This window comes from Anolis carolinensis, chromosome 2 (assembly GCF_035594765.1).
Source record: "Anolis carolinensis isolate JA03-04 chromosome 2, rAnoCar3.1.pri, whole genome shotgun sequence".
Classification (NCBI taxonomy): Eukaryota; Metazoa; Chordata; class Lepidosauria; order Squamata; family Dactyloidae; genus Anolis; species Anolis carolinensis.
This window is the reverse complement of record NC_085842.1, coordinates 311,624,498-311,636,613: the sequence shown is the minus strand read 5'-3', so window position 1 is coordinate 311,636,613 and position 12,116 is coordinate 311,624,498. Positions and strand designations below refer to the sequence as shown.

Sequence of the window (12,116 nt, the reverse complement as noted above, 5' to 3'; positions counted from 1 at the left end):
GCCTCGCGCAGGAGTGCTAGAATAATTGCTAAGAATTTGCCAATTAAGCCTGCTTTCCATGAGAATCTTTAAGGAGTCAAACATCTGGTCTCAGAGATTAGCTTTCGTTTCTGGTTCCCAGAGAACTGCTCTCGGCGGGAAAGTTAGACTCTATATAGGTGTTTTACCCGCGGAGTAACTTTGCGGAGTCAATTCGTCAGCCTCCGGAGCGAGTTGTGTCTGGACAGCGCGCTCCGTTTCAAGCCTCGTTCCTGCTCAAGCCTTGTCCTTGTTTCCAGCCTTCGCTCCTGTTTCCCAGCCTTTGTTTACCTACGGACCTTGCCTTGTTTCCCAGGACTAAACCTTGCCTTGTTTCACGGATTTTACCAAGTTATTCCACGGACCTTGTTCTTGTTCCTCGTTACCTTGTTCCACGATTCAAGCCTTGTTTCAAGTATCAAGTTATTTCCTAGCTTTGCTCAAGTTCATGGACTAAAGGACCTTGTCATCTCCCCTCACTTTGCCTGGCAAAGTGAGTGTTTCGGTTATTGGATTACAACTTTGGACCTTAATATTTCATATTGGACATTGTTTCTTTGGACTAATTTTGACCTTTCCTGAAAGGTCTGCTTCTGGACTAACTTTTACATTTGCTTTTATTAACTTTTTATATTTCCTTAATAAAGATATTAGATAGAATCTGGCCTCTGCGTATGGTTATTGGTGCTCTGTAGCCTGGGTCGTGACAGATGCCATGTAGGAACCTTTGAGATACAAACATATACACATACTTTCATAGATAGATAGCAGATGCATTTACAGCCAAGGAGGGGTGCTGTGGTCTCCACAACATGGTATTTTCTCCCATCAAGTCTTCCCACCTCTTCCAATCCAACTGGTCATTAAAAGGGCTTTATCATCCAAGACTTCAGTCTGTTAGGCCTATGTATGATTGTAAATCTAAGAACAGGGATGATCTGACTATTGATCTTTGTCAATGACTTAAGAATCCTTGTGTGACTGATGAGCAGTATAAAAGTCCTTCAGGTAAATAGTCCAATCCCTTAACAACTGCACAACAGGCCTTGAGATTGAGTATGTCCAGGCCCTCTCCTGGCCACCAGTTTGCACTTTACCCATGTCATGTGCTGCCGTAGCCCTGGCCCCAGCCTCTAGCCCTGGCCCCAGCCTCTAGCTCTGGTCCCAGCCTCTCGCAGCTGCTTAGGCCCACCCTAAAATTGACAGTTGAATCTCACTCAATGGACTAGTACAGAAACTGGTTTAATTTTAAATTAATATGTTGTGCTAACAGTAATTATTATTGTTAGATGAACAATTATTTCACAACCATCACCTTCTGTAACAAACCATAGGTATTCTGTTAACTATCCATACCAGGTTTTCGTTGGTCAGCCTCGTGATTTCTTGTTGTATGCCAAACTCTACTTGAGCTTCTGGCGACAGTTGAAGGGTCTGATAAAAGGCCTCCTGTTGTTTTTCCATTTCACCCCTCAGAGCTTGCATCTCTTCTTCCAGTTTTTCCAGTTCTTCTTCATGATTTCTTTTTTGCTCCTGGAGCTGAGCTTCAAGAAGCCTGTTGGGAAAGAAATTGTGGAAGACAGAGAGAAAGCAAACTTGGTTAATTGCACAAAGTAGCCCAAGAAATACAGAAATATCGAGACAAGATGACCAACTGTGGCTTCTTGTGGAGTTCTGTGATGAAGGTTGCATTACTGTCCATTTGAAGAACACAAAAGGAAATAGTTTGAAGGAAGACTCAATAGCGTACCTCTCCAGCAAAATTATAATGGGATTGGCACATCTCTGTGCCCATCATGTGAAATATCAAAGCACAGAAGATATTATTAACAAAAAAGTTTGGATTTTGGTTCAAAATAATCAGACATGCTGCATCCATCCATTATGATTAGGGCTGGAAGATGGGGTGTCTGTCTGGTTAGTAGCACTCAACTAGAGTTTGGGAATAATTCATTCAATCTAACTTGGTATGTGATACTTAATTTTGTTCTCTCCGCAACTAGGGTAAACAGCATACGAAGTCAATAACCAGCATAAGGGAAGGGCAACTTGTTTTCTGCTGCTTCAGAAACCAAAACACAAGTCAATGGCTCCAAATGACAAGAAAAGGGATCCCCATAAACATTAGGAATAACTTATTTACTGTCAGAGCTGTTAAACATCTTAGTGGTGGGCTCCTCATCTTTGAAGGTCTGTAAATAGAGGTTAGATGGGCATATTTTGGATGTACTGTACTTTTGTAGCATATTCCTGCATGGGTGAAATATATGGCTCTTGTGGTCTCTTTCAAACTCTTTGAAAGTTTGATTCTTTGATTCTATAAAATTAGTAACTACAAACAGGAAGGAACCAATAACAAAAAGTGCAATGAGGAATCACGCTGTTCCCTATAAATTCCATAATCTCTTTATAAACTAATGATTTAATGAAGTAATTTACAATTAATGCAATTAATAAAATTAAAAGCAATGATTTTTTTTCTTTTGCAATGAACAACATTAATGAAGTCATTTTAAACTCAATATCCTACTGTGAACGGTCCTTAAAATATGGAGGGAAAATATGGTAACTTATATAAGAAGGTACGGTAACTGCCACCAACGTGAGGTAATGTCTTTTAACGTAAATGATAAATGGTAAATGGTAATGGCTTTCCCCCAGGCACAGAGTGAGGCAAGGAGACTGATCTTTATGAACAACAACGAAGTTCAAGTTTATTTGTACATAAGCTTGTGGTTGCAATATATAGACGTTTCAGGATCTTGAGTTACAGTGCAGTCTTATTTGTATGAATACTTCTTAAACAACTTCTCTTCAAAGAACAGTGATCTAACTATCACTTTAACAATCAAGCCGTGGATTGATCTTTTTTTATTTTTTGACCGACTCCCTCTAGACTAAACTCCTGGTCAGCTTATATCCTCAGCCTTTCCCTGAATGACAATAAGCTGCCGTCTGCTTGTGTGAACAAGCCTCAATTTCCCAGCTTTTCTAAGCTGTCAAAGAGCAATCTCTCTTCAGCTGATTCAAACAGCCCCCTCACTTCCTCAAAAGTCGAACAGCAACTAACTTTTTAAAAAAGGGTTTAACCTTTAACTGCCAACTAAGCCACGCCCCCTTCTCCTCCAAAGAGAGGCTATGTTGCTATGGCAACCTGTTGTATACTGTTTCCAGCTGGCTTCCATGCGAGGCCTGCCTTCGTTAATATATAACTCCTTCTTCTTCTTTTTTTTGTTAACAAACAAATAAAATCATATTAATAATAATTTGTTAACTCATAACATCCTTATACCTACACTCTCAGTTAACAGTTCACCCCAAGTGACTTCTGTAGGCCACATATAAGAGAAATTCAGATCAACCGGCTTCATATTCACAATTACTTTCATTACTAACTCTTATATTTGTTATGACCAACCTTCCTTTGGTAACATGGCCTGCTCCTTTTCATTTGCTGCCTGCACTCTATTTCTAAATGCTCAATGAAAACGTTAAGTTATTAAAATGCTATAATTTTTGGTGCACAGGTAACTCAGTTGTTAAACTGAAGAACCATGTCTTTGAACTGTCACCTTGGGAAAGGGATAATATAAGGAGGTGGGACTTTAATTTAGTTTTAGTTCACTGTCTTTCTACTGGTACAGGAATCAAGATAACTGACAGCAAAATAAAAAAAGTATAGCCAAAACGTATTTGGTGACAAAGGTTCCAAAAATGCAGTATTGTTTTCAGATAATAACTGATGAAAAAATACATTCTAAACTTCACTACACTTTAAACAACAAATATGATCCCAACACTAATATGATCACCTTATTTATTTTGTACCCCTCAAACCTTAAACAATGGTCTCTTATTCAGAAGATGAAACACCCACAATTATGAGGACCCTTTAAGTTCTTTGTAGCTAAAGGTCAAAAGCCTATTAAATCGTTTTGAATAGCTAAGTCTTGCTTTATGAACTCCTCTGTATCTTGATTCCCTCCATGGGAGAAACAGGTAAAAATGACTTTATTTCAAAATTAAGCATTTCAAAAAAAGGAGATTTAAAAGGGAAGGAAACCCACTGAGATCGAACCAAAGGGGAATTAAAACCATGGCTTTTGACAGCAAAGTGGAGGGGAGGTTTTCAATCACAAAAAGAACTCTTGCATACTGTGTAGTTCTGTTCAAATGATGAATTAAGGAACAAGCTGTACTTTCCATAAGAGGGGCTGGGTGGAACATTTCTATACATTTCTGACTCCTTCCCCACCCATCCCAATGAGCCTGATTCACCAATGAAAAGGTCACAGTCCCCTGTATGTGGATGTACCGCTGGGTCTGCTGATAAGCTTAACAATTTGGCAGGCAAAATTGATTCTTAAAGGTACCAATTGGAGTCCGCTAAAATGAAATCTCTCTTCTTTAATCCCCTTTCAAAGCTTTTCCAAGAAACTCTACAAAAGAGGTCACAGTCATCCATTGGCATGTTCTCCAGGAAACCTCACACCTGGTTCACACAATGAGAAATGAAAACTGGACTGAGCAATCCACGTTGGAGGGTCGGGCAATTTCAGACAGGATCTACGCTAATAATATCACAGCACAATCTATTCTACACCAGATTTGATGCGCGGTAATATATGACAGATTTTGGATTCCACTTTGAGAAAGAAGAGGCAAGGGGGAGATGATTTGTCTATTGCTGAAAGTCTACACAGTCCTGGAACTGGTCCCGTCTACACTGACCATTCAATGCAGTTTCAAACTGTATTGAAGAAAGTGGTTTCACTGTGCAGACGACTACATAGGAAATCCTGGAACCAGTTTGTGGCCTGGATAGTGATTGATTAGACCAGTGGTTCCCAACCTTTGGACCTCCAGGACTTCAGCTCCCACAGTTCCTGACAGCTGGTAAACTGGCTGGGATTTCTGGGAGCTGAAGTCCAAAATACCTGGAGGCCCAAATGTTGGGAACCACTGGATTAGACAATCTATTAAGCACTGATACCCATTCAGGATTTTCTTTCACACACTTTTGTAGGAGTTTGCTGCCTGGCAACAGCAGTCCGAAGCTAGTTTTGAATTGCATTAAATGGTTAGTGTAGATGGGGTAACAACTGAAGGTGGGGTGCATTCCATAACCAAATGTGCTATCTGCTTGTTCCTTCTTCTCGAGGCCTCCGTTCCAAAATAAACAAACAGAGAAGATGATAGATGCCCTCATGGAGTAAGAGTCAACTAAAAAAATCTCAATTCAGGGAGCTGAATCAACTAAAGAAATACTCTTCAAATTGATGTGAAGCCTATTCACCTACAACTCAGCAACATATGAAGTAACATTTGTTATTACTGGGACAAATGACAAGTTGTCTCTGCAAATATGGAGAATATCAGAAGATAAATGGCTGAAATCATTCTTTTATTTCGCTACTGTGTCAAATTGAAGATGACTGAGCGTTGAATAGAAATGGTGCCCATTTATAACACTTACACCTGATGGTATGTTTTAGTATACATGCATACTGAAGTGTTTGAGTATACAAAGCTACAGGCCAAGGAAAGCCATTTGCAAAGTTTGATTTTAAAATTCCACAAATTAGGCAACAGATATCTTAAAATAGAATTTTTCATCCTAGTGAAAAGGTCTGTTTGTCTGTTACATTGGGATTTATTTATTTTGCATACATATGTGTATTCACAGACATGCCCCTATCCCTTCCTGATTGTCCACCTATGTAGATATATGGAAAACACTTGATGCTACTTGCAATATTGCATGGGAAATTCTGCAAGTCTAAAACCTATGCTATACTCTTGACACATGTTTGAAAAGGTGGGGAAACTTATATCCTAAGAATCAAATTTAATTTTAAATCAGCTTTTTTTTGGGCACCATTTGCTACTGAAGTATAGGACCAAAGGAAAAAGCACAGGAGGAAAAACTCCAGAAGATTTGATAGCAAGTTTATTGTTTGGGGTGTGCAAATGCTGTTTGCATGGCAAGCCCCGTGATCACAAAATATGGTGCATTGCCTTTGGCAATATATCTTATTATATATATATACAGTAGAGTCTCACTTATCCAACATAAACGGGCCGGCAGAACGTTGGATAAGCGAATATGTTGGATAATAAGGAGGAATTAAGGAAAAACCTATTAAACATCAAATAAGGTTATGATTTTACAAATGAAGCACCAAAACATGTTTAACAACAAATTTGACAGAAAAAGTAGTTCAATATATAGTAATGCTATGTAGTAATTACTGTATTTACAAATTTAGCACCAAAATATCACAACGTATTGAAAACATTGACTACAAAAATGCGTTGGATAATCCAGAACCTTGGATAAGCGAGTGTTGGATAAGTGAGACTCTACTGTATATATCTTTTACTAGGAGAAGAACTGGCCAAAAAATGTGCCTAGAATCAGCATCCAGAATACTAAAAAAGTATTGTGCATCCAAGACTTGTTAATGCGTCCTCGTGTTTTCCCAGACTATGTCATGTCTCTTATGGTAAAATGGCCATTCCAAACCACTGATAGCCACTTCCTCCTGTTACTTAATTAGATTCAGCAAAATCCAGTAACATCACAGGGAGACCCCAGAAGCATCAATGATCTTAGGTTTGGAGCCTGCACTGACACACAACCAACTTCAACTCTTTCTCCTGCAGTTTGAATAGGGATGCAGACTTTTATAAATCCTACTATATATGTCCCATCTCAGATGTCTGCGCCATCCAACTACTGCTTGTTAATGGCCACAGATTAGGCAGTTGTCACTATCGATACTTCTGTAATTGGTGTTCTCCAGGATCCTACTGAGTGCAGCCCACACTCAACTATAGATCATTAAGAGATCAAGCACTGTCTTGTGACTTGGATAAAACACAAACTTTTTCACACAATGCATCTGCTGATCTGTTTACTAATGCAGTGTTACTACCCAACTACTATTTTAGAGGCCACTATTAAGGCTAATGAATCATGTTTGCACATTTACATTTCAGTTCTCCTACATCCCCCCTTCATCCAAGCAACCATCTCTGCCAACTAAGACAATATTCCAAATGTCTGATGAAATGGTCCAATAATCATGTCATTTTGTCACAGGAAGAAGAAAAGAATCAAATCGTATAATAAACACTAGCACATTTTATTGAGTATAGATATAGACACACACACACACAAAATAAAATATGCTAGTGTTTATTATACGTTTTGATTCTTTACTTCTTCCTGTGACAAAATGACACAACTGGGCAAATTAACAGTTGAATATCCAGCTAACCATTGCTATCCCAACTGATACAGCAACACTCTGTATGGCAGCCCATCTGATCAGCCCATCTTCAGATACAAAGCTAGTGATAGTCTCTATCTAAGCAGCAGGCTGGACTTTGGGCCAAGAAGCACTACAAAGCAATCCACCTTTAGATATTTGACAGCTACACTCACTTCACTGTTCCACATGAGAAAGAGGAAGAACATAGAAGAAACAGATGGAGGGAGGAGCAAAGGAGAAGAAACAGAAGTAAAAGTGTTTGACCTGGCAACTTGCTTGAGACCCTGATAGGCCAAGCCGAGCTCTCCGTCTTCATTCAGATACCCCCAGTCCTCAGTCTTGCTAGAAAGAAAGGGCAGAGGAAAGGGAAACAGAAGTGGAAACAGAGAGGAAGGAAGAAGAACAGGAGAGTCAGATATGAGAAAAGGGAAGAAAAAGGAGGCATTCGTGAGGACTATTATAAACCCAAAGGTATGTATTTGTTGTACAATGCTTTTGACACGAAATAAATAACCCAAAGGTCCTGTTTTGGGGGAAATTCCATAACACTATTCTAGAGTCACATAAATGAATACCTGGCATACTTACAGGAGTCTTAGCAACGTTCCATTGTCTTTTTCTATACCTTTCTCTACCTCCTCTGTCTCATGTATCTGTACTGGTGTTTCACTGGATGAATAGATGGGAGGATATTCATGAGAAAAATATAAACATCTCTCTCCCTCCCTTTTTAAGAAGATGACACAAATTCAGAGTATTAACTCTCATTGTGGGAAACTTGTAATCCAAAGAGTAATTCTGGCAAAGAGCTATGATACAAATGTAGCTCTAACGTGGGTAATGAATGTCAAGAAAACAAAACATATGCATCTTAGGTCATTTCACTATTCTAAAACTAGTGGTTTAGTGGATATGTTTTTTTAAATACTCTTTTCCAGCCTCAATAGAAATGGGTTAGGAACACTTCCATTAAATGTCCCTAACTCTGCTTAGTACGTTTCATGTGAGTCACTCTCAAAATATCATCACATGGAAAGCCACATTCCTCTCTAGCTTTGGTATCAATTCTATTTCATAAATCCTACAATATTGCGGTTAGAACTAGAGAATGTCACCTCCTGACACTATTCTTATTACTATTTTATTCATCGGAATTTTACTTTCCCCAGTTCTGAGATTCAGGATCACCTATAAAATTCTGAAACCAGAACAGATTCAAAGCATGCAAAAACATCAATTAAATCTATATATAAGTTTATAAAAAGTCATTAAGTAAACTGTAGTGCAAAGAGCAAGAGATCCCGGTGTTGGTATTAACACACGCACACACAGGCACCAGGATCCATTTCACACTAGTCAGTTAAAGCACTATGATTCCACTTTAACTGCCATGGTTGCATCCTACTTATAGTTTTCTAAGGCACTAGAATTCTCAGCAAAGACGTCTAAATGCCTTTCTCTAAAAGGTAAATAGCAAGATTTCACAGGACGTTGCTCAAGTGGAATCATAGAGCTATAATTGGCTATGTTAAATGGCTCCAGGAGTGGAAATAAGAACAATAGCCAGTGGAAGAAAACAGAGAAGTCTGAAATATTACACTTGACTTTGGCCAAGGTTTCCTCTTTCTCCCCTGTAGCTCTGTTTCATCTGTCAGGTTTTCATTTGCAGATTTTCCACTTTTGTGAGGGCCCTGTGCCCCTAAACCCAGAGAACGTGGAGGGTTCTGGGACCAAAGCCCAATGCATTATCTACCTAATTTTAAATTAATATCTCGTTCCCTCAATTGCGATGAAAGGTCTGCTTCAATTTCATCAATCTTGTTTGCAATCTGAGCACACGTTGAAGAAGTCACATAATCGGTTCAGTTATTTGTCTGTTTACTCCCATCCTCACTATTTTCTTCTGGCTGTGCAAACTGGCCTCCAAATATTTAAAAGATCATGCAAAGTTTTTAGGTTTGTTTTCCTGCACCATCTTTGAAGGCGCCACCAAAAGGTCTCCAAGGTCACCAAGGTTTAGCTCCCATGAGAGCTAAAAACCAACCGTTATGCAAAAGTAAAGTGCCATCCTGATGCCAGTTTCCCCCAAAATACCAGCTTCTGCACCTGTGTGATCAGCTCAGAATCAAGAATAATATACACAGAACAATGTATAATACTATCCAACTGTGTAACAGAAAGTCATAAAATTCTCTTTATGGTTACTGCCAGTGTTGGTTACTTGTATCTAGGGATGGTTACCTGTGTTACTTGCAAATGAGATCAAAGCAAAAGTCTCAATTCTAGTAGATCTAATCTTTTATTTTGGATAAACAAAGATGGGCTTACCGGTTTGTTTGACACACTCCGTGATAAGCCTCGATGGCGTCTTCCGGATCTACATGTTTATCACTGTTTGGCCAAACCGTTTGGATGTTGTTCGATTCCTTTAAAAAAAAGTCAACCATGAAATATTTTATCTCATAAATTATTTCCATTTCTTAATGCTCGAGATCGGTCATGCATCACTTTGCACTGATCTACAAAAGCATTTAGAAACACAATTGCATTTGCTACGAGGTAAATTCAATGGCTGGAAAACAGACAGAAAAGAAGCAAAAAGAGTCCAGTGGGACGCAGCCAAAAGAAAAGTTAAGAGCAATTGGATGTTCTACCACACAAATCTACTTAGTGATCTGCTGGTTTAAGCTTCCTTGGAACTGCAATTTAGCAAGAAAGGTGATAATTCAATGCAAGGATCCCACCTTTTAAGGAACTACCCTCTATATTCATATAGAAATTTTAGTCAAAGAATTAGTCCAAAGAATGTATCCATGGACCAATGTGAGTACGGTACCTTAATTCTTATCAACAAGGAACCACCCTCTTCTCAGAGTAGGAGAAAGTAAGGTGAAAACCTAATCCATCTTGGGAGAAATTAAAAGATGCATCGACCCCTCTCTCCATCCAGCAACATTTATGGCCTCCTTGTAATGAATGGATGGGAAAATGGTGATTGGCAGCCAAGGGTGTCTGGCCCTCTAATATGACACTCTTACATTCCCCTCTACATGGAATAATCCTTGATTTATCCATCAGTAATATCAAAATCCATAATGTTGCCTCCCAAACCTTCCCTCAACTTATACATGATGTTGATTTACACATGTATATGAAGAACTATTCCAAGGTTCCATGGAAAGACATTAAACCAGCTTAAAGTGCAGATATGTCATATGAGCGCAACAAAAGGATTACTGAACACACTGTAGCTCATGAAGATTGGAAACTGGTGGTAGAGTTATGCCAGAATCTAGAAGGGTTGAAACTCATACGGGAGGTATATATTTCCCAAAATGGACCAGAGACAGCGGTATGGAGGTGCCAAACATCAGCCCAAATCTTTTCATTCTTCAATTTGTCTTTGTATCAGTTCAGTCAGTACACAAAGAAATGTGAACTGGAGCGACATGGCTCAAACAGCTTGTCTTCTACCCTGTTTTTGTTATCCTACTTCTTTCCCCAAAGTGCCAAGTCCAAACCTCAGTACAACTGCTTCAAATTGGAGGAAGTAACCCAGAAATTAGATTACACAGAATTGGAAGCAGTCTTCTAGTGAAAGAGTTAGGTTTCTAGCTCTCCTTTAAAACTTTAGAAAGTTTTAGAAAAATATATCTAGTAAAGGTACTCTCGAGGAAGGCGATTCCTTAATCATAGAGTGAAATTTTCCAATCTAGGGATCCTATCTCGGCCTTTACCCTAAGTTGTAAGACAATGTGTTCATCCTCTATCCAAATGAGAACAGTGTTTTCGAATGGGCAAGATGGTGGCAACCATATTCTTCAAGGAAACACTGAAACTAAGCTTCATTTATACCCATGACTAATGCTTAACCTACCTCTTTATAGTATGTTAGCATGGCTTTACTCCCAATGAAGCACACTGGGTCTTCCTCATCCTGCCTGGCCTCTATCTTAGGTCTCAGTCTTAGCTTAGATAAGAGTAGGAATCTATCCTTGCCCTTAAATCTCTGTATCCATCAGCTCCCTGTTCATGTCAGCAAAACCTGACATCTGCCTTAATCTGTTTGCCAGGTTACCAAATATGGATGATTCTCCCAACATGTACAGCTTAAGAGCATTGCTACTAGGATCAGACAAAGCCACCTCAATGGAGGTGGATGCTACTACAAGTTCTATCAACACAGAGAAAAACAGGACATCCTGAAGGAAAACAGCTTCCCCAGACAACCTGCAAAATTGGGCAGATGTATGTATGGGGTGTATGGCAGATGTATGTATGGGGTCACATACAAACGGATGCTGGAATTCTGCAATCATCGGAGAACTCAACAGCACAGAAGCCAATTAGTTTAAGTAAACACTATGAGGCCCAATTCCTGACAAGCATCCCGAGTTATCTCATTTCACAGTGTGCTTGCGACAAGGAACCACATCTATGGCCAAGCCTCAGGATCAGAAATGGTTGGAAGCAAACAGGGTAACTACAAAGACCACCTTTTGCTGCCTGGAAGCTGCTGATAGGACAGTCCTATGGACTAACCCTAGTTTCCAATTTTAGCAATCTCATGAAACGCACTTGTTTCAATCCTTGTTTCTTTCTCTTGATAACCCTGTTAGCAACATGACATAGTGCATCTGCTATACAGTATTTTGTCTCAAAGTTTAGGTTTGGATTCAAGCAATCTCACTGACCTGGCAGCAAAGCAGTAACAGAGAAAGCAAAGAGATTTCAATGCAGCTTTCTACCAAACCTCATGTCTCTATTCTAATGGTGCGAACACCAACTCCACACAATGCTCTTACTGCAAACAGCCTATAG

The 12,116-nt window shown here is 39.3% G+C and overlaps 1 protein-coding gene and 1 long non-coding RNA gene across 5 annotated transcripts in view; one reads left to right on the top strand and one right to left on the bottom strand.

Annotated features, from left to right (window-relative positions):
- myo5b (myosin VB) overlaps positions 1–12,116 on the bottom strand; it is a 355,668-nt gene that overhangs the window by 29,503 nt on the left and 314,049 nt on the right. For 2 of the 4 annotated variants that reach the window (XM_062972559.1, XM_062972562.1), the window contains 3 exons: positions 9,624–9,721; positions 7,560–7,637; positions 1,375–1,573 (listed from right to left, as the gene is read on the bottom strand). In XM_062972559.1, coding sequence (XP_062828629.1) covers positions 1,375–1,573; positions 7,560–7,637; positions 9,624–9,721 — 375 coding nt within the window. The remainder of the gene's footprint in view (positions 1–1,374; positions 1,574–7,559; positions 7,638–9,623; positions 9,722–12,116) is intronic. The other 2 variants (XM_062972560.1, XM_062972561.1) reach the window with 1 other exon arrangement.
- Positions 1–12,116, top strand: part of LOC107982332 (uncharacterized) — a 190,252-nt gene that overhangs the window by 36,762 nt on the left and 141,374 nt on the right. The window lies entirely within an intron of this gene.